The 27,900-nt window shown below is 41.3% G+C and overlaps 1 protein-coding gene across 3 annotated transcripts in view; it reads right to left on the minus strand.

Moving 5' to 3' along the window:
- The window catches only part of LOC123977672 (kelch-like protein 29), a 212,939-nt gene that overhangs the window by 45,883 nt on the left and 139,156 nt on the right, over positions 1-27,900 (minus strand). For all 3 annotated transcript variants that reach the window (XM_046060558.1, XM_046060559.1, XM_046060560.1), the window contains 4 exons: positions 23,556-23,752; positions 21,411-21,523; positions 19,977-20,123; positions 8,845-9,043 (listed from right to left, as the gene is read on the minus strand). In XM_046060558.1, the coding sequence (XP_045916514.1) occupies positions 8,845-9,043; positions 19,977-20,123; positions 21,411-21,523; positions 23,556-23,752 (656 nt within the window). The remainder of the gene's footprint in view (positions 1-8,844; positions 9,044-19,976; positions 20,124-21,410; positions 21,524-23,555; positions 23,753-27,900) is intronic.

Genomic DNA, 27,900 nt, shown 5'->3' on the forward strand with positions numbered 1-27,900 from the left:
GTGTTGCGTTTATAATTTTGTTCAGTGCATGTTCTATAGCTAGTCTCTAACTTTGTCTGTCTGCTATTTTGGTGCTGTGCAGTTAGTGTCCACTGTCCAGTTTAGAGTTTTTTCACTGAAAAAGCTGCCTTCTGCGACTTAATATGATACTGATAACAGCGGTGAGAGTTAAACAAAACAGTTGTAGGCTGTAAAACCACATTAAAAACAACAGCTGGAAGACACAAAGACCTACCGTAGATCTGAGCTGAACTGCAGAGTTGGGTGATAAAGCTCTTAGGGTTCGTCACGACACGCAACACTTTTCACATACACATTAGAACAGCAACAACCAAGTCTTCAGTGTGACAGGAGAAGTGAAGCAGTATTGCAGCATGCATTAAGCGTAAACAGAGACTACAATGGTAACATCTGGACAGAGCCCAGCATTAAATCTCTCAGAAGGAGGTTTCAGTTATCACATGCTGTGAATTGTGTTGCCAAAAAAAAAAAAAAAAACCTCCCAAAAGGTATGTGTTCTGATGGAGCACAGGCTTGTATAAGAGCTGAATCTCAAATTGAAGTTGATGCCCACCCACAGAGCGCGCACACACACACACACACACACACCTGAAAACACCCCCTGATAGTTTCTGCGTATTGCTTCCACACAACTCAACTACAAGCAAATGAAACCTATCTGTGACAGGAGCACGCCGCCCATGCTTTAACCCATGCTGGATCCCCACAAGCTGGATCCTCACCGTGGCCATATACACAATCACACATACAGGCATACAGTCACTCCAGAAGAAGAGAGGTTGATGGAGAGACGAAGACAGAACGGAAAGATTGTGTCATCTCCTCTTCCCTGTGTCCACACTGGGTCTTATCTCAGCTTGTTATGTGTCTCCTTGCTCTCTGCCCCGTGCTGTGACCCTGCTTTTCTTATTCCTCTTCTCTTTTACCCTGCGGCTAAAACCTCCCTCTTTCTCTCTCTCTCTCTTTCTCAAACCGCAAGAGACTTTACCTCTCTATATATCTTTCTCTGTCTTCAAGTCATTCTCTCTCAAACACCAGGAGTCTCTTTTTTTTCCTTTTAATATACTCTCCATTTCATCTTCCTTCACTGCATCCTGTTCTTTCACCCCATGCACCTTTCACCCAAGTGGTTCAGCCTTTTGTGACTTTTGTGGTACTTTAACCAGCCACATTTTGCTGCAGGTACAGTTAAAGGGACATTGTGGGGTTGAGTTGGGTGAAGTTGCACAGACAAATACACTGACACAAGGTTGAACTTGAGAGTTAGTGCTAAAAATGCCTTCCTTTATGTGACTAACATCTTTACTGTGCAGTAGACAGAAAGCACAAAATATTAGTGGTATCTAAATTCCAGCTTGCTTTGTGCAACTTGCATCACAAATAGTCTCAGAGTTGAAAAGTCCTCCAACTTCTCGGTTTACCTTTATTTACTGCACATATCCTTCTTTATGACTACTACAGATTTAAACAGAGAAATCCGCAAGGGGTTTAATGCAACAGTGTAAGTTATGAAGGAGTACATCACTCAAATAATTGTTCATACAGTCAGATTATGAGGGACTGAGCTCCACTTTTCATTAGTCTTTACCTTTATTATTATCCTGGAGGGAATTTGGTTGGTTTGTAGTCAAGTATTAAACACATAAATCACAGGAACACACAGATGACGATGAAAAACAACAATCCTGTCTAGTCTGATGAGAAACAATGTGTCTGTGAGTAAATAAACGTGACACATATATAAATATATATGTGTAAATATAGCCATATAGTGTATAACTGGGGAAAATAGGAAATGTGCAGGTTTTTACTCACTGGGTATCACAGCCACAGAGGCAGTCTCTCTCTCAGGGCTGAGAGCCATTTATATCTCACTACCGGTCCATAACCATTTTCCCTTATCTCAGCCGCTTCTCTTTAATCTCTCTCTTTTGCTTTTTTCCCTTCCTAATCCTATGATTTTTCTCCCAGGGTGTTAATTTGTTATGGTGAGTATCAGGGGGCAAAAGGCTCCCAAATAATGTCAAGCTACAATATGTATGTAGGTGCGCGATTTGAAGTGTGCGTGCATGTGTGCATTTTTGGATGTTTGTTATTTCTCTGTTGGGCAAAAATCTGCACTCCAGTGATTGGCTTGTATTCTTGGCAGTGAAGACAGAGCCTTTTCATGGCCTAAAGTGTCCCCAAACTAAGTTTTAGGGGTCAGTTCACTCAAATTACCGACATACCTTTCATATCTTGCCATGTAGCAATAGCGTCCCCAATACGGAGGATGATCCACATACTTTGCTGAGAACAGTTTTTGATGGAACTACTTTCTGTTAAAGAAATATTCCCTATGGAAATTGTTAAAGGTTTGTTATGTGAATTTTCCAGAGTAACTGGGACAGTGTCACTGAAAAGAGATGTTCCTGGTGATTTTTTTAATGTAAGTTTTCATTGCTTTCAGCGCACATGAAATTTCATTTACCCTCCATGTACTGCATTGGGACGACAACACAAATCTGATGACAGATACCTCAAAACCTTGGCAAATAAAACCAAAACTATGAGTACAGCTAGATGTAACTACTGGAAAGTGAGGGAATGTGTTCTTTCTCTTCTCTTGTCATTGGGATGTTTGACCCACTAACCTTTCAGTATTTAAATCTAATACATTATAAATTGATGGATGCAAGCACACATGCACCCACAGTCCAAACAACCAAATCTGCACCATCAGCACAACCAATGATACATCTCTAACCAGGTTCGCTCTGTCTGTTGAATATTGGATGAGGCTGAAGCAGCCTTCCAGCTTTTCAGCAGGTAGAGCAGGTCAAAGTGCCAGATGTGGCATGAGCGATCCTGAGGCTGATCCATGTTCCTGTAAATGCTGCTGGCTTTGGGTCTGAGCACGAACTGCAGCTCTAGGAACGGAATGAGTCAAGTTTTCTGCCAACTGCCGAGACGATTGTTCACCCGCCCCCCCCTTCCTTTCTCCCTTGCACCTCGGTAGCTCAGGCTGACAGAAGTCACTAGTCAAAAGGTCAAGCGGACGAAACCTTTATTTTGGCTGCAGCCCCTGCAGATATTTAGACCAGAGGTTATCTAATCTGGATTTACTGCCTCCATGTTACATTTATGAGCCAAGATAGATGTGTTTGCTCGAAATCTCACTGATAAGCCGCAGGAATATCAAAAACTCATACTCCAATTCTCCAGTGAATAGCTGCATCCAACTTTCTCTCGCTTCTGCTCACTCTGTTTCTTTCTCCCTCCCTCAAATACCATGTCAGACTCCAGAAATAAAATCGGAAGAGGATCCGCTGAAGGGCACTCTTCACATAGAGCGATTAAGACATTTCTGGCACACTCTCCTGCATCCTGCTTTTCTAGTATGAGAGGTGCAACAGAGTAATCTCACGCTGCATTGGCTCTAAAAGACAAACCAGGCTGAATAATTACACAGAGCAGGACAATAATCAACAGAGTCCTGACATGAAAAAAAAAAAGCGCAAAGCTTATAATTGTCTTTCCAAAATGCTGACAGCTTCCCCGTCACGATCGCCTTGCTTAATGGTTAGAGTTGAGGCTGCACAGCCAGAGAGAAAGATGACAAATAAATTCAATTATTCCATGAAAAAGATCTACTGTCTGTATTGACAAGGAACAGTTGTGGAAATGTTGAGACAATCAGCGAGACAGCATGTTAATCGTGCTTGAGTCAGAAGCAGTAGGTGGCAGACTTCAGAGAAAAGTCATCTGATGATCTTTTATACTCGCCTTACAAGGTATGAATCATGTTCTCCTTTCTTAACAGTGGTAGCATGCTACTGTCACTCTCCAAGGAGCTGCTGGCTAGTTGAAGTGTGAATGAGTAGATGAATGTCACGCCTACGGGCTTTGGACCTCACAGAACAGCCTGGTTTTATTGTCTCCAAACTGAGGGTGCAAGCCAAGCTATTGAAATACTGATCTAATGAGATCCAGCCATTTTAGACCACCACACAACCAGCACACGGTGTTTTATTTGGCATGTCTTATGCTGCAGAAAAGAAAAATGGTTAATGACATTTAATATTTACATTTTTATACTTTAAATAGAGTAATCTAGTACACTAAAAGATCACGTAGATAAAACACTTTTGCAGAAATGCTGGAGTGAACCTGCTGCATGCTCAAACTCTTATCTCAGTTGCCCCTGCTGCTTTGTGTGTTACTGTAGTTCTTTACTTCTACGCCTTTAAACACATGAATGCTTGATTATAGATGATGAAGTGGACAGACAGAAAGATACGCTGAGAAAGAGTGGAGCTACAGTTTAAGGATTCCCTCCTACAGCGAATAGATTTAAAGGTTTAACAATGTGTGTGTGTGTGTGAGCAAGACAGAGAAACAGTGTGAGCCGAGCAGGACCCCTGCATCTCCTAGTCATTACAGCTCATTTGTCTGAGTGCTATTCCACTTGGCTGGGTTGAGTTAACAGTTTGTCCTGGCGCTCTCCACCCTCCTCTGAGCCCAGCACAGCGTCACATGTGGAGAAGGAAATGGGAACATAATGTATGGTTTTTGTTGGAGGGCGTGCACCAACACACCGCATGTTTACCAAAGTAAACTTTTACTGCTCCTTAATGAATCACAAATGCATCAATATGAGTAACAAATCAGAGTACATCTTATGACTTAAGACAAAACGGTTTGTGAGAGAGCTCCCAGCACCAGCGGCTGTTTAATCCCCCTGATCCCCTGGAAAGTCTAATGACAGCTAATCAGATGCACATCCGTACTCTAATTAACCAATTAGCAGCTAATGGATACACATACAGTAAGCAAAACACCGTGGATTCATTATAAGACACTCATAGTTTTCACTTCACCCAAGACTTTTTTCTGGTCAAATATATAAGACAGGAAGCTGTTAACAAAAATCAGCTACATGCCCCTGCCTTCCTGAAAGATTCACTGCTGCAGCAGGAAACTCAGTTACAGTAAGAAAGACATGAGGTGAAAATAAGTATCGCTAAAATTAGTGCACACATTATGTAAAAATAAAAAATAAGGATACAATAACGCCATCTGCACACCCACATTCCAACAAAAAAATATGAAGCATACTAAGCTTCTCTTTATGTTTAAAATTCTTTTATATCGAAAGATCGCAGACAGCCAATTTCTATGCTGTGTATCTTTTTGGCTCCTTAATTAGCATCTAATAAAATTAATGGGCAGAGAATCCACTCAATACAACGCCCCAGAATGCAAAATAGGTGCAAAGCAAGACAGAGGACTTTCTCATTTTCAGTCACTGAGGCAACTGAAATATAAACTTCATGCCACGGTGGTTATTCCGAATTTTATGACTCTCGCCTTGTCGTAATTCTGACAGAAAAACAGCTTTGTCCAAATGTTGTCCAGCATTGTTATATATCATTTTCCTTTCAAATCAGTTCTATTAACTCTGCACAGGAGCACACAGAGTCAAACAATACAGCAACGTGACAGGACCTGTCAGAGTGACTGATATAAAAATTTACCATCAATAAAAACTGGGCTATTGAGTAAAGGCATACATTACAACAATGTACCACAGCAGGACTCTATATAAAGAAAAACATTGGAAAACAAGACAATTAAAGGGTGTTTGGAAACCATCTGTCTGGTTCTATTCAGCTGCAATAGAGGGACTTTTTTTTAGAATTCACAGCTAATGGAGCAAGTACTCATTAAGATGTCGGCCTTTTTGTTAAATTCAAAAGGTTCATGCTATTCCATCTTATGAACACATCGCAGAGTCTATCTTCATAGTCCATTAATATTCACATTAATGGTTTTCTTATTCTTGACATGATATATGAGTTTAATTTGGAGACAACATGAAACTGGTAAACAAGGTATATAAGAGATTTTGCAAGTACATCTTTTGTTACCAGATTTTTACCATTATAAAAAAGTGTAATATTTAAAGCTGCTTTAATCAATATTTTCAATATTAACAATGGATAAAATATGATTTATTCTTACTGCTCCTTCATCAGTAATGCCAACTTTGCTCTCTTTGCTGGATGTGTAAATAAGCCATGTTATCTAGCACCTTCACCACAACTTCAGGTGATAATATGTCAATGTTGTCTTTACAGTTTGTTGAGCTGCCTATTTTAGCTCATCACAGATACAGTCTATTGGTATAGTTGCATATGTTGGAAGAGAAATTACAACACAGAACAATACTGTACTATATATATACCGTATAAGGTAATTTAGAAACAGTCTCTATTGTCCACCAGAGGGAACTGACAAGTTTACTTTTCAAAAGTGCCACACAGTTTGAGCACAACTTCTTATTCCTTCTTAATCCTTATTCCTTTAATGGACATTTTGGGAAATACTCTTTTTTCGCTTTCTGGAGTATTTGGAGTTATGAGAAGATTGATGCAACACTCATATCTGTCTGTTAAATACAAAGCTATAGCCAGCATACAGTTAGCTTAGCTTTGAAAGATTACTGAAGTGTAAAAACACCAATAAGCATTGACATCCTAATTTATCGGCCTCAATAATCCAATATTGGTTGGTCTCTACTAATGAATGGTAAGAGAACACCTGCACTGTGAAAGGATGTTCATTAAAAATATGTCTCAAAAGAAAAAAACATTATTCAACTCAAATTTATCACTAGTAAAAAGACTGAATGTGAAAGGCCCAGCCATGTACCCATACGCGTGCGCGACCACACACACACACACACACACAGTATAAATGCAAACGCACACACTGTAATACACCCACATATGCACGAGACTCACAAGTTCACAGATTGACTGCGCTCAGCAAGAAGTGCTTCACGGATGGCAGTTTTCCTTTCTTTTTTCCGCTTGACAGACTTATCAACCGAGCTCAGGTGGTGCCCCATCTGCTTGCGCACATTTAAAATACACACACACACACACACACACACACACACACACACACACACACACACACACACACACTCTCTCACTTACTGCTTACACAAGTAGACACATGCTCAAGGAATAAACTCAATCAAATGTCTGCCCTTCAAATTTCATTTCTGATCCCCCTGGCTCCTTCTCTCCCTCCCCCTCTCTGACCACATCCCGACCTCTCCTCCTGTTCCCCCATGTCTCTTCACGTTCTTGTCCTCCGTGTGCCAACCACAATCCCCAACAACCTCAAACTCTCCTTCCAGTCTTTTCTTTATCTCTCTCGCTGTCCTGCATGTACACATGCTAGTCCATCCTGCAATCCGAGTGACCACGCACCCTGCTGTGCAGAGCCCAACATGTCCGATGTAGCAGATGGCTGAGCAACACATGCATGCACACAAACAATCACGACGACTGACACGCACATACTCAGGCATAAAAAACTCAGGCCGACAAGAATACACACACAACTACACAAAATGTCAAGGTACATTCATATTTATCCGTACACGCGTATATGATCAGTTTTTCACACTTTCTGAAACCAATACACACAGAACTTCATAGGAGTTAAAAACTTGATCGGGAGAACTTACATATATTTCTCATTCGCAGAGCCATCGAGGTATAATGCATCATGAATGTATTCATCCCGGCAGCATTTATGCATTTATATAATTCTGTTGTACAGAGCTACAAGCTGCTGTGAATCAACACACACTTCAGCCTGCATAATGGGGCTGTAGGACGCATAAGATATGCACATACCAAACACTATAAAATGGGCCTTGACAGAAAATATTTCAAGAAACTGCTGAGAACAAAGAGAAACTACTGGATCGAGGATGAGTAATGGGACGATGCTGAGTGCATATAATGCCACAAATGTCTTTTCTCAATAGGCAAATGATTCTTTATAAAGCCTCATGCGACTGCATTACAGGCAATTAAAGATGCAAAAATATTAACCTAACGCAAGTCCCCCACTGTTTGTTTACTGGCAAATAAACACTGGCTGGACAACAGTATTGGCTAGTAAACTGATCTCCCCATAAAGTGCCATTTGTTAGGCAATTATCTTTATCCTACCAAGCAGAAAATAACTTGTGCCGAATGGTAAGGTGTGCTGGTGCGAAGCTCATAATACCATGCAGACACTATAATTAGGCAGCTCTTTACAGGGGGAAAGAGTGGGGTCCTGGCCGACCTGAGGGAAAAATCTAACGGCCAAAAGCAATTTGCAGGCACCTTCCAATTTCCATGAATGATTCTTTGATTTTAACGATGTAAACAAACACGGTCTTCAATGGCTTGGACATCGGCGGAGGTCTGACAGTGAATGGTTGGCTGGTTGCTTAGAAAGCAAGGACAGACCTGACTGTGCCTAGCTGGTGTTAAAAAGTTGTTAAGAGATGTTTATGTGTTGGGCTTGCTGTAAAACAGCCTGGGTGTAGTAGCCCGCAAAACCCTGGGAAGCCGTTATGGTTGGACACTTTCAACTTTTCATGGTAACCTCAATCAGGTTTGGCTCCAGTAGTCATTTGTTTGATTGTGGAAAGAAAAGCCTGTGCTGACATTAGGAAATATGACCTGCTGCCTGTGTATACTTTTAAGTATTTACAGTAGTTGTGGAAAACATTATAGAGCTCTAAATGATTGCTTTCCAGTCGTGGGTAAAATCAATACATTGCAGTGGAGATATCCTTGTGGAGACCCTGACCTCTGTCATCTTGTTACAGTGAAATATGAATAGTAGACATGTGTGTGGGTGCGTGAATAGATCCTGGCAATGTGTTCTGGGCCATTTACACTGGTGGGCAGCAAGTCATGTACTGTAACTGCCACCTTGTTCTCAGATCATGCAGGCCAAAGAGGATGCACATCAATATGTGCGTACCAGCAGAGAGCCTCGGCCGAGTCCTGGGCGTCTGCATCTCTTGCCGTGCGTGGGGCAGCATGTGATAGCGTTTTGACTCGTTGACCAGATCACGACATGCCTCGGACGACTTGATCAGCTCCTCGTTGTCCACCACGTTCAGCAGGTAGGACGGGTGGATAAAGGGAAGACGCACCACCGCCAACAGCTCTGACAGATTCTGAGAAGACAGATGGAAAGGAAAAAGAGAACGAAGAATTAGAGGTTGAAGGCTGCAATTCAGTGAGTGATGCTTAAATAACATAATGGAGGCTAAAATAAAGACACAAAAGAAAACAGTAATAAAACAGTGTGTGCAGACAGTGAAACTGCCAGGGATGATCAAAGAGGTTTCATATGAACGACATTAAACAAATAGCACACTAAAACACATAGTGGATCACAGCCAGTACGCTCACATCTTTCACAAACAGTTGGATTAACTCCCAACCTCATTATAAATATTTTGTTTGCTGTAAAAATAAATAAATACACTTAATATCATAAAAAAGAAAGACGAAATATGGGATAATTTTCCTGGGCTGTAAGAGTGAGGAAACCTTGCAGTTACGAGTCCATTAGATCAGTTACTGTCAGTGTTTAAGACCCCATACTTGTGCAGGACAAAATTGCCCAGTCAAGGATGAAAGGACACCAAGAAACAAATCTCCCTATTTTTTATATATGCACAATGGTAATTCAATTTTGTACATTTCCAAACATAACTAAAAACAACTATAGAGACTTCTAATTCAGTCATTAAAAGTTATTCATCATTGAACAAGAAGGCACAAGATAACATCTTGCAAAGTTTTTCAGTATGATCTGCCCACCAGCTCACTTTCATATGTGCTTTTGGTTATTCTGCGAGAGCCCAAACGAGGTGACAGGGTACCGGTATCTCACCGCTTCCGTTTCAGATTTTTCCGTCTTTAAATTAAATCTTTAAACAGACAGCTAATGTTCTTCTGCAGCTAAATTAAGACCCAGTTCTGGTTAATTATAACCCATTCAAGCCAAAAGATGATCCACAGCAACACCATAAGTACCAAAAGCTCATGTTTTAAGGGTCGACCCACAAAATAAAAACACACTAACCGCTTATAATTGTCTCCTTTTCCTTTAAGAGGTCTTTTGAGGTGAGGACTTGAGCGTGTTTAAGCTTTTAAGAGATTTAATGTTGTGGAGTGAACCGAAATGCTAATAAATCCTCAACTCTGGCAACACAAATATTTGTTTTGTGTACATGTTTGCTCCAATGCTGGGTGTGCATACACTTATGAGTGCCTATACTGTATAGGTGTTTAGACGCAGAGGCAGGACACACAGTTGCCATGGCAACCTTGTCTATAACTCTGGCTGCCGCATGTTTTTTTTGTGTGTGTTTAAGTGTATGTGTGCCGGTCTGTACCCCCATGGGGGTCTCATCTACGTTGACAGTAAAAGCTGTAAACAAGCTTGGATGGAGCGACAGAGCTGGGTGGAGATTGACCCCGTTGACCCTTCAGCTCAGAGCGACGTGACTGAGACGCGCGGGGAGAGTGACAAAACAACAGACTCAGAGAAAGATCATTCAGGAGAGAACAAATAATAAGCTGACCCTCTGCCTAAGCATCTCCCTCTCCCACCTGAGGCCTTTTTGCTCTGGCATGTGTCCCATTTGTTTTCTGTCCTGAGACCAGAAAGGAGGAAATAAGACAGCAGAGAAAGGGACATCGTGGAGGAGAGGAGAGAATGGCATGAGAAGGAGGGGATAGGACAAGTGAGAGGAGGAACGGAGAAAGAACAATAGGATGAGAAAAAATAAAAAACAAGATGAAGTAAACTGAAGAGATAAGACAGGAGAGAGGATGTGACGGTTCCACGGCAGTCAGAGAAATCTGCTGATGACATTTCCTCTCTGCGAGCATGCTCCGAGCGAAACGCTGTCCTGCAGATGGGACTTTTTCCCTCCTCCACCAACATACACAGCTAACTCAACAGTTTATCAAACAAACCGCTCAATATGCACATAAACACTGGCAGTCGCTCCCAGCACCTCAGCTCAAACACAGCAAGAAGGTAAAGTCAAAGCAAGCTATTTAGCATACTGAGATATTCTCACTAGCTTGGGAAAAGCTGCAACTTCCAATTAAAGTGCCCCCATAGTGGGAGATTTGCCCCAGTAGTTACTGAGTCATGTCACACTCAAATAGAGGTGACTTAAGCTTCAGGCTTACTGCTCTGCTTTTCTATTACAAGCTACTTTTCTCAAGGTCTGCCACAACCTCTCCTACTTTGGTGTTATGACACTGTTTCATTAATGCCAGTAATTGGATATTGGCAAATTTTAAAAACAAATATTTGACAGTAAATTCTTTTAAAACAAATATCCTTTAAATTAATACAATCTGAGGAGGACTGAACTTGATGTTGTTGTATTTTAAGTTAGATTTGGCTCATGAGATCATACATGTGCATCTGCAGGTCCGAAATGGGTCCACAGCTGACCGTTCTGACCCTCAGAGCTAAATTAAAGCCGTATATGGGGCAGTTTCAGCCAGGTGGTGCCCTTAGTGGCACAGCAGAAATAAATGTGCTAAATTGTCTGCGGGTGCATGTGGAAATCTTGCCGCTATTTGGAACAGCAGGTGGACGGCCTCAAATTTTGTCTTCTCTGGTGTTTTCATGTTGAGTGTGCTTCATCCAAATATTCCTGTGTCCTCTACGGTCCAAAAACATGCAGCTCAGGTGGGCTGGAGACTCTGCCCGTAACTGTGAAGGCATCTGTGTATAACTATGCAACACAGTCCTGACCTGTCGCAGGTGTTTCTCCGCCTCTCATGCAATGGAGGCTGGGATAGATACCAAGATCTTCCTGATCTTGAATAGGAAGAAGCGAGTGTAGAAAATCAGTTATCTAGGTGCTATTTCAGAAAACGCAAGTGAATTCGGAGCAAGTAGTAGTCTGCAAGTAGAGCGTTCAAGACATGATAGACAAATTAAACCACATCTGAGCTCCATACACACGTTTTCTCATTAGCAGTATTGTCTTGGCACTCGGTAACCCCCCCCTACACACACACACACGCCAAGTTTTCTTTACCAAAGTAAAGAAAAACAAGCATCTTACTGCACCATCTGCAAATCTTAGTCCCACAAAAAACCACATCTGTTGTAGCCTCTTTTCACTTGCCAAAAATCTTTAAAACGGCAGTAAAACTATCTCAAAAGAGACACCGTCTGGTCTCTGCAAAAAGGTAAGGACTGCTACCACATGAAGATCTACCCAAAAACACACCCACATAGATTTGCACATGTGAATGCAGAAAGAGGCAGATGGCTACACTTCAGCACAGCAGTAAGGTCTGCAGAATGACGATCATGTACTGTATTATAATCATGTGTTGTTTGTGGTCATAGTTGTTAATCTGGTCAGCGCATTCATTCCGAAGGTTGATTTGACAGCAAATCTTGTTGAAGAGATTAAGACAATGTAAAGTCAATGAGGCTGACCTCTGATTAAATAAACAACCATGGATTCAATTGTAGAGTGGGAAACCTGTGTGTGTCTGTGTGTGTGTGTGTGGGGGGGGGGGATCTCTATGGTGGAGAGTGGTAAGGATAATGCTTGGCTGTTTGTCTCTATTTTAATTCAGCACCCGCCCTCCATCTCTGCCCCTATATTTCTGAGAAAACAAAGAAGAAAAAGAAAGAAATATTATCCATCTCTACTTCTAACTAACTCACTATCTCTCCCACTTCTTTTTCACTTTCTGTCTCTCTCCGCACCTCCATTCCCGCTCCCCGCTCTTCCTCCCACACACGCATATATCGGCATGGAAATGAGGGAGTGTTGTACACTTGCTGCTAATATTCAAATCCAAAGTGTCAGACCCCTCGAAAAAAAGGAGGCCTGCTTCGTGCCAGCCATTGAAACTACTCAAGCAGGAATTACTGCAGATACTGTTAACTCAAAGTTCATGTTTGTCGTTTGAAATAAAGTGTTTGTTTATTTTAAGAAACAAAGAAGAGCTTTGTTGTCACCTATGCAGTTATGTCTTCACTTGAGTTGTTCTTCATTTTATGTGATGTGATGAACTTCATAACCTTCATTTTCAGTTTTTCACACTGCAGGATGTCATACTGTACCTTGTGGTCAGTGACTCATTCGTTGACTTGTGGAACATTTGGTTAGTGTGTGTCCTATATACACCATACATCTGGCTTAATTACATGCTTTTATGCAAATCTAATTCCAGTGTGGTTCATGTATGCTGTTGTATTGGGCAGTTCACTGGATTTATTCATTGTGTTGCTAATTACTAAGGTGTCTTCTTTTCAATCACTTGCCACTTAGTAAATACACTGACATTATTCACTTGGGGAAGCATTAATTCCATTTTTGCTATGCACGGCTTTTAACTGCCATGTGTACCTGTGCCTCTACGAATCAATTTATGAATTGTAGTGCAAAAAGACAAAGGCTTCATTCTTATGTAACAAGTCTGTTAGGCATGCTAGCAACAAGGCTCTAGTGATGGCAATGTTCGTCAGTCAGCCGTGGAAGTTTCGTCCAGACTAAAATACCTCAACAACTATTGGATAGACTGCCATAATAGTTTATACAGACATGACTTGTACAGATATGCTAATTAGCAATGTTAGCGTGCATACAAGCTAAGCTAAAATAGTGAACATGGTTAACAATGTATCTGCTAAACAGCAGTTAGGGACAGTAAGCCATTGTAAACACGTTAGTACGCCAAGGCATACTAAGCATTTAGCTCAAAGTACTGCTGTGCTTACAGTAGCCTACAGCCTCATAGGCATGTGCCCCTAGCACATAGACTCTTCCCATCTAAAACCTTTAAACAAAGTACAAGCAACAACACAGACCTGTTTCGAAAGAGTGAAATAATAAGTAATTCATTCCTTTGGGTTAAACTTTCATTTAAAGAGGCATATCCTTCAGGAGAAATTACCAACATAGCTGCACCTTTAGGACTGGAGATGCTTTACTCCAATCATTTTGTTGTGATACACTAGTATTGTGATAAAAATCTACAAACAGTTAAACGGTTTAGTCTTTTAATTCCCACATCTTCCACCTATCTGAACCTTTTTCTATCAAAACCCATACTGCCAAAATTATTTTCACCCATTGTATTTGAGGATGAAGTCTTCTCTTTTTGTGGCAGATATACTGACAGGATTGTACTAATACTGCCAATACATGAATTCCTGGTGAACTGAGGCTTAATTCTTCGGTGCAGATAATTTAATGGCCGTGTGCTTGTGCTTTATGTACCCAGATATTGTCAAGATTTTTTACATGTCTGAAATTGTGTTAAAGGCTTATCTCACAAGTGAATCCAACATTCAGACCAATGAGTGACGTGCTTGTACTCAGCAGATGAGGAGGTGGCATCTATCAGACTGCATTTTTCTTCATCCCCAACAACCTATCGAGCAATCATTCTCTCATGCACAGGCACGTAGAGTGAATGTGAGCTGTCCCTCCAGACAAATGGTGTGACCTGCCATTTCCATCTTCTTGCCTGCTCATGCAAGCAATCCTTGTATGCTTTTAAAGAGAGATGGCATCTAATGGCTGCAAATCATAATAGCTACCATGGAAACTAAAGATACAGAGCCTACTGTGCATTTAAAGACAACATGGCATGATCTTTTCACATTCTTAATAAGTTCAGTATTTTTTTTACCATGTGGAACATATGGAGAGTATCCACAGGAGTCTGAGGACATATGGAGACCCTGCTTTTAGCTTGTCCGCCCACACACAGACTTTTTTTCCCTCTTCCATTTTCCTTGGACGAGGATCATTTATGAGGAGTCCATATGCTTATTCACTTGTATCCTGATGTTCAACACAGAAAACACCTTGTGACTTTATCTCTCTAATGGTCTCTATCTTGCACACTGTCCCAATGCACAAACACACCAGGTCAATGTTCTCAGTGGAAGAGGGTGCACATGCTATGCATCCCCATCAGAATTCATCTACTACTGAGCTTGCAAAGAAAATGCTACTACACAGCCCCACTCCAAAAGAACTCACTTCTTATTCACACACACACTCCGACACACATATTCATGCAGGTGGACAGAGGATGTGAATGGGTTGAGCCCGGTGAAAGGCACGGATAATGTGTCTAACAGGGAGCCACTCAGATCTGTCAGAGGCAGCAGAGAAGCAGCCGGGAAGCCGCCATCCGCTAACACAGATGACAAATGTCCACTGAGCATTCCCCATTCCACTACTGTCAGCAAGGACTAACACCTCTTACTGTATGTGTGTATCAGTGTGTGTGTGTGTGTGTGTGAGAAATGATTCAGTGCCATAGTGGCGTCAAATAAATGACACATGAACAGTCATATCTATTTGCTTTGCTCTGAGCAGATAGGAGTATGCTTCTGCTTTAGTGTGAAGAATGGACAACCCTTTTCAGCTTTGTCTGAAAAAAACAAACAAAACAAAACCCACACTCACGCTCAACGACAGTGTGTGTTCAATAGAGTGCATACCCATGTTTAACCTCACAGCACTAACAAACCCACTCAGCTGAAATGACCACAGCTCAGTGTCCTTTTGAGTGTGTGCAGGTTTATGTGTGAAAACACACTTGTGTGCTTCCCTTCTGGTAACACATAATGGATAAGTAAATATGCTCTTGCAAATGGCTCTTCATTTGGGTTCAAGAGATGCTTTGCTGAACGCGTTTGTGTGTTTTTTGCGTTTGCATGACTATGTGTGCATATCAACCGGACGGATGGATGGGGGGATGGAGAGAGATGTAGCGGACGACAGACGCTGTCTGCTGCCCTGAGCAACTACTGACAGGTGCAATGTGTTCTCCTCTGAGGCCTATTTCAGCATGACTTCATTCAAAAAAAAAAAAAAGCTTTCTTTGGCTCATTTAATTCAAAACATATTCATATGAATGACTGCTTGCTGTATATTAACATAAAACTTTCTAGCTTGTTTCTCAACTTAACTCTTGGGAAAAAAGAAGATTGCTTCCTTTGAAAAAACAGCGTAATTTGTTTGCTCTCTATGCGTATCACTCATGTAACTCTTGTATGTTTATAAGATAGCCCAGTGGAAATGGAGATGCCTTTGACTTGCTCTGGATATTCAGCCGCCGTGGTTGAGTGACTGCGCTTCAACTGGCTGCACACATCAGGACCGAGCACGCTCTGGGACGATAAAGGACACAGATGAGATTGGAGGTCCGGAGTTCAGTGGCTTGCATCAGATCCTGTCCACTCTCTAATACGCAAGTCACACTAGGGCCTATATAGTGATTGTCAGTCTTGTGTGAATGTCTAAGCACAGGGATATGAACAATGACATCCTGTGCAATTTGTGTAAATCCCTATGTGTGTTTGTGTGATTTGGCCAGAAAGAGAAAAAGAGGAGAGAAGCCAGATAGGCAGAAGCAAAGATTTCCCGCTGCATCAACCTCCATTGCCTAGCTACGTCTCGTCAAGAGAGCGTTTTTGTCACAGATCATGCTGGAAATGGCCTACATGTTCACTCGGCACACTCTACAACAGTTTCTTCTTCAAGGATTGTTGTGACGTCTCATCTCTAAAAACACAATTAACCTTTTCTTAAGAGGTGTAGGGTGATGAAAAGTTTCCATTTTGAATTTGGAGCTTTAAAAGAGAATCACTAAATTAAAAGTGATGCTTGTGGTAAAAGGGTCATTTGTGGTTTTGAAGGTAAACGAATCATAATACTGTTATGGAAACTCAGTTTATATCCCTACACAGCCTCAAAGTATTTTTGTCCTTTGATAATGTTATACTCTGACTACATAATGATAGCATCATTTGTTCAGGGAAAAGGATTTTTTTTCTTATTAATGAGTGCTGGAAGCAAAAAAAAAAAACAAACAAACAAAAAAACACATTACCAGTAAATTGTACAAAACCCCTCAAATAAAAACTAGTAACGTATAAGCATATAGAGTAATACCTTTAACTATATTAATTTGGCTTGGGAACTGTAAATGTTAGGGCAGGCCATTGTTATTTCTGATGAGAGGACAGCAGGTCCTTGCTAATGGCAAGGCTGGCCTTTTTATCACAAAAATACACCATTAACTGTCCTTTTTAGCTTACATTAGTTGGCCACTTTCCAAAGAGCCAATTAATCAGCCTCTTTTGTCAGGTTGAGTCACCTGGCATGATAGGATCCTTTATAAAATATGTTGAAGTGCGGCGTAATGGAGGTCCTATTCAGGGATTTGGCAGAACCTGGCCTGTTATAATTGGAGCCATGTGTCTGTGGTCGCCTCACAAAAGACTGCTGGGTGAAAGGAAGGACAGGTCTCTCTCTGTCAGCACCTTCACAGAGAAAACACGACGCAGGACACCTTTTTTCCAGCCTTTTGTTTATGTAACTGATGGAACCAGTGTCTCGCAGACTTAATGCGTGTTTTGTCTGACCAACAGGTCAAAACCCCAAAATATTCAAAGTGGCAAATCCTCAAAAACAAAAGGCAGGAAATAGCTAATGTTTGATATTTTTGCTCAACAAATGCATAATGAATAATTTGACATTTTGGTAAATAAATTTTCTTGATGAGAGTTAAATATACAGATCCATACCACTCTTATTTCTGTCCTTTAAATATTACTAGGAGATGGCTATCTTAATCTAACAAAAACTGGAAACAGGGGGAAACAGCAAGGCTGGCTCTGTCCAAAATTAAAAAACAAACAAAAAAAACATTCAGAGATGTACATATGCTTATAGGGAGGCACACCTTTAGTGATACTCAATCAAAGAAAACTGAAACAGCTCTCTTCTTTCATTCAGCGGCTTTGTGTCTCATAGGAAACCATTATTAACGCTCAAATGCTCTCCCTCTGTCTCTAAGCGATGTCCGGGTCTCGTTTCCTGGTGCCATCAGATGTTAGTGACAGCATAGCGATGAGAGAAAATTGCATATTATTTACCCAGCGCCTTCAATATGCCACTCTTCCACTCTGTAGCCTGCAGCTTACAACCCACAGCACATGCAGAGACACACATACACGCACTCAAATGAATGCAAACACACACAAAACTTAGCTCAAGGCTTAAAGCTTTTCCTTCTCCCATGCCTGAGTTTTCAGCAGTGCTCTGACATTCTGCCCTGACATGTCATTAAAAGTGTCACAGGTTCTGGGGGAGTGATTCCGCTGCTCTCTGCCTCCAAATGGGCAGAAGGGACGGAGGCAAGGGAGGGTGGGAATGATGAGCTGGTGCTGGACCACGCGTGTAAACTCAGCCCTCAGGGTCACATAACCTTCTCCTGTGGCATGATGGAAGCAGCCTGTTCTCTCTCTGCTCTCCTCCTCTGCTGTCCTCTCCGCAGGCACCAGGCTTGCTAGTTGTTTTTTCGGTCACACATGGGAAGGAGATTTGAGCTTGACCGAGAGCTCAATCACATTGCCGCTGCCTGGATGTCATGGCTGTGTGCAGAGGCACAAACCGTTGGATATCAGATTAGAACACAGGGGCTCTTTTTCCATTCCCCTTTCTTCATTTCTCACCATCTCTTTCTCTTTTCTCAACCATTCCTCACCAGTTACTGTCTTGCTCTGCTTCTTTCTCTCGCTCCAACTCTCTTGCCGCCCTCAGTCTTTTCTTACTCTCTCTCTGGAGACGGGGTGACCCGGGTGTCTCGTCTCAGGAACCAGTGCGGTGGGTTGTTCAGACAACCGGGAAAAATGTTCCGTTTCTTTTTTTTTTCTACTTCATCTGAGTAACTCACCTCTGCACCTCTCCATTAGAGTGTGAGATTGCAGGAGTCCGCCGCACTGAGCTGGCTGGAGGTTTTTCATGCCGATGACAAGGATTGTGTGTTCTCCTAAAATAATCAGCCTTGTTGTGGCTCCGTGTGAATTTCCTATCAGTCACCACACAAATTCGAATTATAGTGGTTAGTATAGTTATTTATCAGTAGGGGTGTTTGATATCCTTGTCATAAAAACATCTTCAATATTATTTCTTTTTTATTTCAATCGTAGCACCTATGTGAACAACTACAGAGCATCGCCATCTGCTTTCAATGGTCCCTATGCTTTGCGTTGCACTCAATACTCTAAAATCCTCTGCTACAAAATGCTCAGTAAGCTTGATAGATTTCACCATAATCTCAGAGTGCCACATATCAAAAGATAAATGCTAAATGTTTAATCCAAAAGGTTAAAAATTCAAATATTGACGTATGTTCCTCATAAAAGCAGGTGCCAATAAAGTAACATTGATTACGGAGGTCTGCACTGAATCAGATCCACCTCTTATAAGGCAGTTGGTCTTGCTGAATTGATGAGAAGACATTACTCTGAATGAATGACTCTTCCACTGATGGACTGGTGTAATTTATCTGATAATAATCTCACCTCCATTTTTAAACAGCTATAAAATACTTTAAAATGATCAGTTTTAAATTCATGGCTTTGTGACTGAATCCATAAAAATTTCCTGCTGGATGGATATGATATCTGTCTACAGTGCAGTCCATTTAACTTTTCATGTATGTGAGCTGACACTCTGACCTTGAGGCTTATCGATTCCACGTTTGTTAAAATTTGACCTGCTGTACTTCACTGTCAATAACTCTCTAGCAGATATGCCCTTGGATTATGATTAACAGCCTCTAGGAATAAATCAAACACCTGTTAGGCATGCAGAAAAAGGACTGCGGCTGTCAGAGTTTTTGTTGTTTTTTTTAATGCAGTACAGTGTCTTACAAACAAATGAAGTGTAACTAAGAATAGAACACATTCTGAGGGCAAAGCACTCCTGGGATTGTGAACAACTGCTGTGTTAGGCTGCATCTGAAGCACAAAGTTGATGAACACTACCAAGAGAGAACAAGGAGACAATTGTCTGTTTTTTATGCTGTGTATCTCTCGGAACAGACAGGGATAGTCGATAAAACAACCACACTAATTCGGCCCTGCAGACATCCAGTATCTCTACTGTCAGGGGTAACGAAGGTTTTATCTCGCTTTTTTTATTTCATGATACACGTGTGCTCATTTTGGTAAAGTGCGCTGTAACGTCAGACACACACTTCCCAAACACACTCATCAGCTCTCTTTTTTATTACCTGCACTCTGGAGTTGGGGTCTTGTTTGATCCATTTGATGACTGTCTCGTAGACCAGCTCTTCAGCCTTGGTGTTGAGACTGTCGTTTGACAGATAGGCCACCAGATCCTCCTTGGACACGCTCAAAATCTCCTCCTGTCCTGCCACCTGAAGAGTTATGAAATAATCAATCTCCTCTTAGGGCACATCAATGGTATACAAGCATATCCAAAATTTAATTTATCAAGATTATTTCTAGGGACATTGCAAACTACAGTAAAAATGCAGAGATTACTGTAATTATATCAAATCATTTCATTTAAAATATGTGAAGGCAAACCATAATCTGGGTGTTTTGGTTTCAGTGTACAGTGGTACAGCAGATTTGATCATCTGTCAGTATATTTGATTTTTAGATTACTGGACAGGCAATCAAAATAAGCAAAACTTCTAGATCCACCTAACTAAATTATTTAGAGTCATTCTGATGGTAGTATTGTTATTCTAAAGAAATTAGACCCATGTTGAGACTGAAAGTGAAAAGATCAAAAACCTATGTAATGGTTCCTGACTGTATATCTAATTTGATTAGCCATGTTTTCTTATTTCTCTCAGACATAAGAGGGCCACTAATCTCTCATCTACAGTTACTCTCAGCATAATATGCTTATTGGCTTTTGCCACAGGAAAAAAATATTTCCCAAAATATAGAACTATTCCTTGAACACTTCATAATTGGTCCTTGACTTGTCACAGTTGAACGTTAACTAGAAAGTTTTTCTGTCTAGTTTCTTCTTTAATAGCTAATAATTATGCTGTGGCATCAGTGACAAAGGTGAGGTCAGAAAAGCAACATACTTTCAAACCCTAAAGTGAAGCAAATATATTTTCTATCCTATGTGATTTTGTGTGATTCGTCTTCTCCTTAAGCTACAAGAAAGCTGAGATTGCGTTGAATTTCTCATGTTTTTTTTGGGTTTCAAAAATAATGTTCATATTTTACATTAAGATATCTAACGCTTGGTAACGAGCACATAGTACAGTACATCATGTAAATTGCATCCTATTTGTTAAAAGCCTAAATGAGGTAGAAAGTTTTAATGTTATACTGGAATAACACTACACATGATATGTGGTAGTTTAAACAACAAAATGCATCACTTTTAATTGGCTCCATGAATGTTTTAAATCTAAGATCTTAATCTCAACCTACTAACTACAGCAGAAAATACAATTTCCCTCTCTGCAATGTAAAGGTAAGTCTCAAGTAAAGTTAAATAATTTATTAATTTACTGACTGCTATGGGTATTCACTTTATTACAGTAGTGATTTCAATTAGATTTGATTGCTGTTAGCAAATACTTTTACTTGTTTTCATTTTCTCTGAACTAGCGTGTAACTTTGTTTCCCAGGAATCAATGAATGGTTTTGAAAGATGATAAATCTCTACACACCTCTGGGAAGTTCTGCAGTGCAAAAGCTTTGGCCATGTTGTGGAGTTCCGTGCAACTCATGGCTTCAGCCATAGCCAGCACTCCCAGACAGTTAGCTGCAGTCAACTGTTTCTCTGGAGTCAATTAACGAAGTCGGAGATATGTGGAGACAGGCAGAAAAACAGAGGGAGGGGACAGAGAAACCAAACAAGAGAGAAACAAAAACACAGGCAGATTGATTAAGACAGAGAAAAAACATTATTCACACGATAAAAGGATCACAGACCTAGAACGCTACAGGAACAAAAAAAGCGGCTGCAGGTAGCACAGAACCATAGCCTATCGGGTGTGTATCTGCCTGAGACTAAGGGAGAACAAGTATAATAACTCAAAACAGCTCCGGGGACAAACAACGAGGGAAATCGATCGCTCACAGTCCAGGCAGGAGGTGCTGGGTGGCAAGGAGCGGGATTTGGGATTAGCTGGGCCACTTTAAAGAAGTCCTGTCAGATCTCGAGGTCTACCACACGCACACACACACACAAAGCTGAGAATATATGAAACTATCCTGATAGCCAGGCCAGCGGGGAGAAGGCTTATTCTACTGTCTGTGATCTCTTGTAAGGGTGCAGCATTTAAGGTGGTGTGTCTGTAATTCAAGTTTTTTAAGACACACTGCCATTTATCACGAGAGAAATTTGTTGGCAGTGTAGTGCACACACACATGCAGGCAAACCAATGGATTGACTGGGTCAGTGGCCAGTAAAAGAGGGCTGGTTAAACAATAGCTATCAAGGGGAAGCACCGCCAGGCCTTTTATCACCAAAGACAGAGTCCGAAAGTCTTTCCTAAACAAATATCAGCCAATAAAGGTCACCTAAGTCACAACTAAATAAAAACCAAACCAATGACCAAATAAAAGCGAGCTCCATGCAGTATCAAAGTGGGGGTTAGGAGCTAATCAAAAGGCAGTCTGAAAATGAAAGTTATTTCACTGTGTATGCTTGTACACTCACAACATTATGTTGCATAATCATTTCATCAGTTTCTTCAATGCTCGACAGCCAGATTTCCAGTTTAATTTGTTGCATAAACGTGTGCTACAAAATCAGTTATAGCTGAAGCCCCCCCATTGTGGCAGATAAAGTAATGACTGTTGAAACTCGGAGCACGTTGCCATTTCACTTCAAATCCTCTGATAATAAAATGGAGTAGCAGGAACACAATAAATGACTTAGTTTTCATTAGCTTGAATATGAAGTTCTGAATAAAAGTCAAAGTGGTATAAGTAGGTCGAGGAGCCATTTCTCCTGAGTGTATTTGTTACAAACTTCAATAATATGTGACACAGTATCAATTTCTTTTTGCTCAAGGACACACGCTTGTGCCTGTATTTTCTCCCCTTCAAATGTTCTGAAATGTCATGAATCTTGTCGAGGAAGAATGGATTGATGGTTCACTGGCAATGAAGTCTACAAATGGCTTCCCTGTTTTCCCCGTTCCCCCCCCCCCAAATGGAGAAAAACAAATCAATAATGTGGACTGCTGGTTCTCGTTTACTTTCACTCCTTTGCTGCCGCTGACCTTTTTGCAAAAATGCACTTCCCTTGTATTACCGATACTCAAAACAATTTATTAAATGGAATGCAAAACCTGACATTTGCAGCTTTTTGGCTGGTTACCTGCTAAAATCTGGAACATGCCATTTGCTTTTCACGTGACCCTTTGGGCTCCCGAAAGCCCCTCCTCTCCTTTGCACCGCTATCCATACCATGTCTAAGTGTCAATCTGTTTTGCTATTTTTCGATTCTATCATGGTTCAGGCCAGAGGATTTGACATTTAAGTGACAATTGTTCCCTGACCTTTTTAGAAATCTGCCCCCATGCTTGGTCCTACCGACTGGGACAGGATCAGAGGCACCATGCCCAACTGAGAGCATTTGCAGGCAGAATTCTCACACAGCTGCTAGCTTTGGAAACATGACTAAAAGGAGCGTACATGTAGATACGTGTATAGCAGGAAAGATCACATAGGAATATCTGATGCAATAAGCATGCACACTTGCTGATATAAACACATAACACTTGTGCGCACACACACACACACACACACACACACACACACACACACACATAACCCCCTCCTGTTTTCTGAGTAGTTCCTACCTAGGAAGGAGACACAGACTTTACAGAAGGTGTTGAACTGGAACTTGTTGGCGGCCTCCAGCAGCGTCTTGGCGTTGGCCGAGTCGATGACCAGCGAGCCCGTGTAGACGAACTCGAGCAGCAGCTCCAGCACGTCGGCACTGATGTTGCTCATGTTCAGCTCCAGCACCTCCCCACTCCTCGTCTCCCCCGATGACCTGATCAACCAATCACGGCAGAGAGAGGCGAGTTAGGGACACTCCGAGAGGAAAAGCGAAGAAACAAAACAAAAAGAAGATACGGACACAGATACGTGTATGCTACGCACGACACCCATTACACACCTGGGCCAGTACGAGAGTAGGGAGAAAATAAGAGAATCATTACACAATAAGATAAAAACATAAAGTGAAAAAGGGACAGAAACAGAACTTTGGGTGGTTTCTACTTTTCTATGGGGCTAGCAGATTTGCAACTATATTGCTGCATCTGAAACAAAATGTCCTCTCTGAACAAAGATTAGGCAAACAAAAGTTATTGCTTTGTTTCAACAGGCATGCGTATCACATGTGTGTTTTCATGTATGCATAGTTTTAGAGGTAGACATGCATACATGGCAGGGTACATATGAGCTATCAGACAGAAAACAAAGAGAAAGAAAGTGACAGCACAGTTCATACACTGACATATGACAGAATGTTAAGTATGCTGGTTAGAGTATGTTGTACTGGAGAGCTCTCGCTGTTCGTGAGCTTATACCGCTCCTGTGTGCGTGTTGGATATCAAAGCAGAGTATCCACTCCTACTGGCATGGTGTAAGAGGTTCCAGGGAGTGCTTGGATGAGCAAATTAAATAGAATATGATATCCCTTCGTAATGCAGAGCCTGAGATGTGTGGGGAGTTGAGGGCTGCTTTTCAGAACAGGGCCACGTTGTGACTTCACCGGGATCAAATGGCAGAGTTTAGTTCACATGCTGAATCCCCCCAGAGAGGCATGAGAGAGTTAAATAACACCTCGCCAACAGTGTTTAATGTCCCATGTGAAACAATAATCCACTCAAGGGCAAAATAAATGGAATAAAAGCCCTGCAGGAGGCATGCCCCAACTACTATGTCTCTCTTCCGGTGGCTACATCAACAATATGAAAAGTAGCCTACATTAAGATGGATGGAGGCTGTTTGCTTCTGTCACTCATGGTAGCAAAATGATAACACTCTGTCTGTTTGTCATTGTGTGTGTGTGTGTGTGTGTGTGTGTGTGTGTGTGCGTTTGTTCTTTCTTTTTCTGTTGGAACCATTTTGTTGGATTAGAACTCATGACAAACAGTCAGCATTTAGTGCGACACAGACAGCAAAACAAACAAGATGAGACAGGTAGACAAAATGGTTAGAGTGAAGATGGGAGAGGGGGGCTGGGGGGCGATGAGGAGGAAGCAAAAGGAAGGGAGGCAGGGTGAGACGGTTCTTCCACAGGGAGCCAGCAGCCATCCTTCTGAGGGAGGGGTTGGGTTGTTCCATGACTGTGCCTTGGTCTTTTAAATAAGAGATTTCCCCGCCCACCCCCAAAAAAAATCCACCATCACACCTAAACAGAGCCTTTGTCCCCGCTGCAATAATCATCAGTAGCCTGTAGTGTATGAACTGAGACATTAGTCGTCATTTAAAGCGCACTCAGGAGGTGAGAGGGGAGAAGGACATCCAAAAATAAAATAAAAGACAATGGCATTTGTCTCTGGATGGACATTGGCTGGAAAAACCAAGGTAGTTACTCTTTTTCCTCCTGCAAAGCAAAAAGCCACATAGTGTTATTGCCCTTTTTCCACGCAAAGCCCTGCAGTGGGGGCAGGTAGTAAGACAGAAAGAAGGGAAGGGGAGTGTTGTTCAGGGTTAAAGTGATGGAGGGAGGTGGGGAAGAAAAGGGAGGAAAAAAGAGCTTAAAATAAAAGAAGAGCATGCTCATCAACCTGCTCAATTAGTGCAATAGAAACCAGCTCAAGTGGCAGTTTGTTTTGTCTGAGCACTTATGTTATGGAAATGACTTATCCAGAGCTTCTAAAAGAGGTGGATTTTTATGCTGCGTCTGATTGCAGACTTGAATTTAAATAGTGAAAGAGGGAGGCAGGGAGGACAGGAGAGACAGAGGAGGAGAGATCTGGCGAGGGGGGTAAAAGATGGGCACACTCAGGCAAAGAAATTTGTTTGTGAAAAATGCACCACTTATTCAAGAGGAAGTCTTAAAATCAGCAGAGACTGTCAAAATGGTGGTGAGCGAAGGCGGAGGGGAAGGAGGGGAGCTGCAACACACACACACACACACACACCCTAATACATCCTTCAGCCTAAAAAGACCCCCTATTTTACAGGGAATACATTTAGCTTGTTCTTATAAGACCATCTATTCTGTGGTAGTACATACACTACTAAGATATGTTAGGATAGAAACATGTTCACATGCAAAGCCCGCACTGTCTGGGCTAAAAATGGCTTTCATTTACATGTTCTGTCATAACATAAATCAAGAATGTATTATAAAAATAAATAAACGTAATGTGGTAGCTTTATCAGTGGTGGGATTCGTGTTTTGCTTGTGTTTACTTTGTGGTTTTGAGGCCATGGTATTCTATCCATAACATCAGGTATAATAAGGGAGACTTCAAGGCTATCTGGCAGGAACAAGTCCAGTTTGTGTCAGATGCTCTAAAGGACAAAAAGGACACAGTGACAGGTGGAGAGTTTAAAAGCCTAAACCTCCGTCCAAGTGTGAACACATAGCCACTGGCATGAGGGAAAAAACTCAACATGGACATTGGATTGACAGAACTTTACACAAACTTAACTTAACTTAAAAATAGAAGTTTATTTTGAGGAGCGATGAAAGAAAGTGCGAGTGCCAAATAATTTACAGTGAGTGCTGCTTGAACACTTTTGATATGTCAATGCAAGGCTTGCAGCTTCATGATCAGAGTTCGGTTTACTGAAATAAAGAAGTAATTTTCTTACCCACATTTAGTGGTATCTAGTTGTGCAACATTTGCGAGGGTTTTATAAATCCAGCTCAGGGTTATAAATTTCATTTGTGGTGCTCACAGCATTACATTTTTAAAAACTCCACAGAAACATCTATTTCCAGATATAACATCCTTGTTACTCTGGGTAATCCACGTACTTCACCATTATTAGTTTTTATCAAAACAACTTTTCTACCAAAAACATTTGTTCTAAAGTTGCACATACAACTGATTTAAGACAACTTCTTCACAAGGGTTTGACTTACAATTAATTATAATGTCTTAATTCGATGTGACTTTGGAGTTAAAAAATCTAACCAAATTTAACTAAAATGAAAAAAAGTGTATGTGTACTCAGTGTAAAATTTGTTATCTTTCTGTCTGAAATCAGATTTCTCAAAACCCAAACTATCTGCATGGCTAGATAATACCGGAGGTAAGTGAGAGTAACTGACCCTTTAAATACAGCAAGCCAGAACAACGTTGCTAATTGAAATTTGAATATTGAGTAATACAGTGTCCTGTCTTCCCCTCAGGCGGAGCAGCAGAGGTCTGAACGGTGCACTCAGGGCTCAGCTGCAGTGTTCACACGGGGCCGACACTGTAATGGGCTTTAACACAGCTCTCTACCCATCTCATGGTCATAACACTCTGACTCACAAGCATAGAAAACTCATGGGTAGACAGAGAGAAAAGAAGAGCAAGAAATAAATGGCATGAAAGCATGTGTCAGGTCCGCTCAAAGATTCTGGAGCTTTTTACATTGCTGTGGTGCGGAGATGCAGTGGCCATAAATTAAATGCCTGCAGAGCACACTTATTGGAAAATCCTGAGGGGTAAAACGGAATTACCGGAGATGATCTGTCTCCTTGCTCTGTGCATCGGCCCTTTAAAGGGTAGGGTAATAGGTTTTTTGGTGGGGGCGTGGGGCAGACGTGTGCGTACATTTTGGAGTAGCATTACATCCTTCAGGTATCATGGGGTAAGATGGCAGGTTGAATGTAATAAGACACACTGTGGGAAAGGACTGAATACTTGAGATGAGGGCGGGCAGTGGAGGAGCACACTAAAAAGAGGAGGACATACATTTTAGAATTGGAAAAGATTTGAAATTTGCAGGACAGAATATTTTAATCATCTATGAAAACACATGCCTAACGTGGAGACTGAGAAGCATCTCCCAAAAATATAATTTCCAAATTTTTCAAACAATTTTTTTTTAACTTTATAATTATGCTCCATGCTGTTAAATGTCGGCTCTTTTCCAATTAAGCCTTCAATTTCTTAAGTGAGTCATTGGGTTTGTGTGTGTGAGTGTGTGTGTGTGTGTGTGTGTGTGTGTGTGTGTGTGGGTGGG

This window comes from Micropterus dolomieu, linkage group LG10 (genome assembly GCF_021292245.1).
Source record: "Micropterus dolomieu isolate WLL.071019.BEF.003 ecotype Adirondacks linkage group LG10, ASM2129224v1, whole genome shotgun sequence".
Lineage (NCBI taxonomy): Eukaryota > Metazoa > Chordata > Actinopteri > Centrarchiformes > Centrarchidae > Micropterus > Micropterus dolomieu.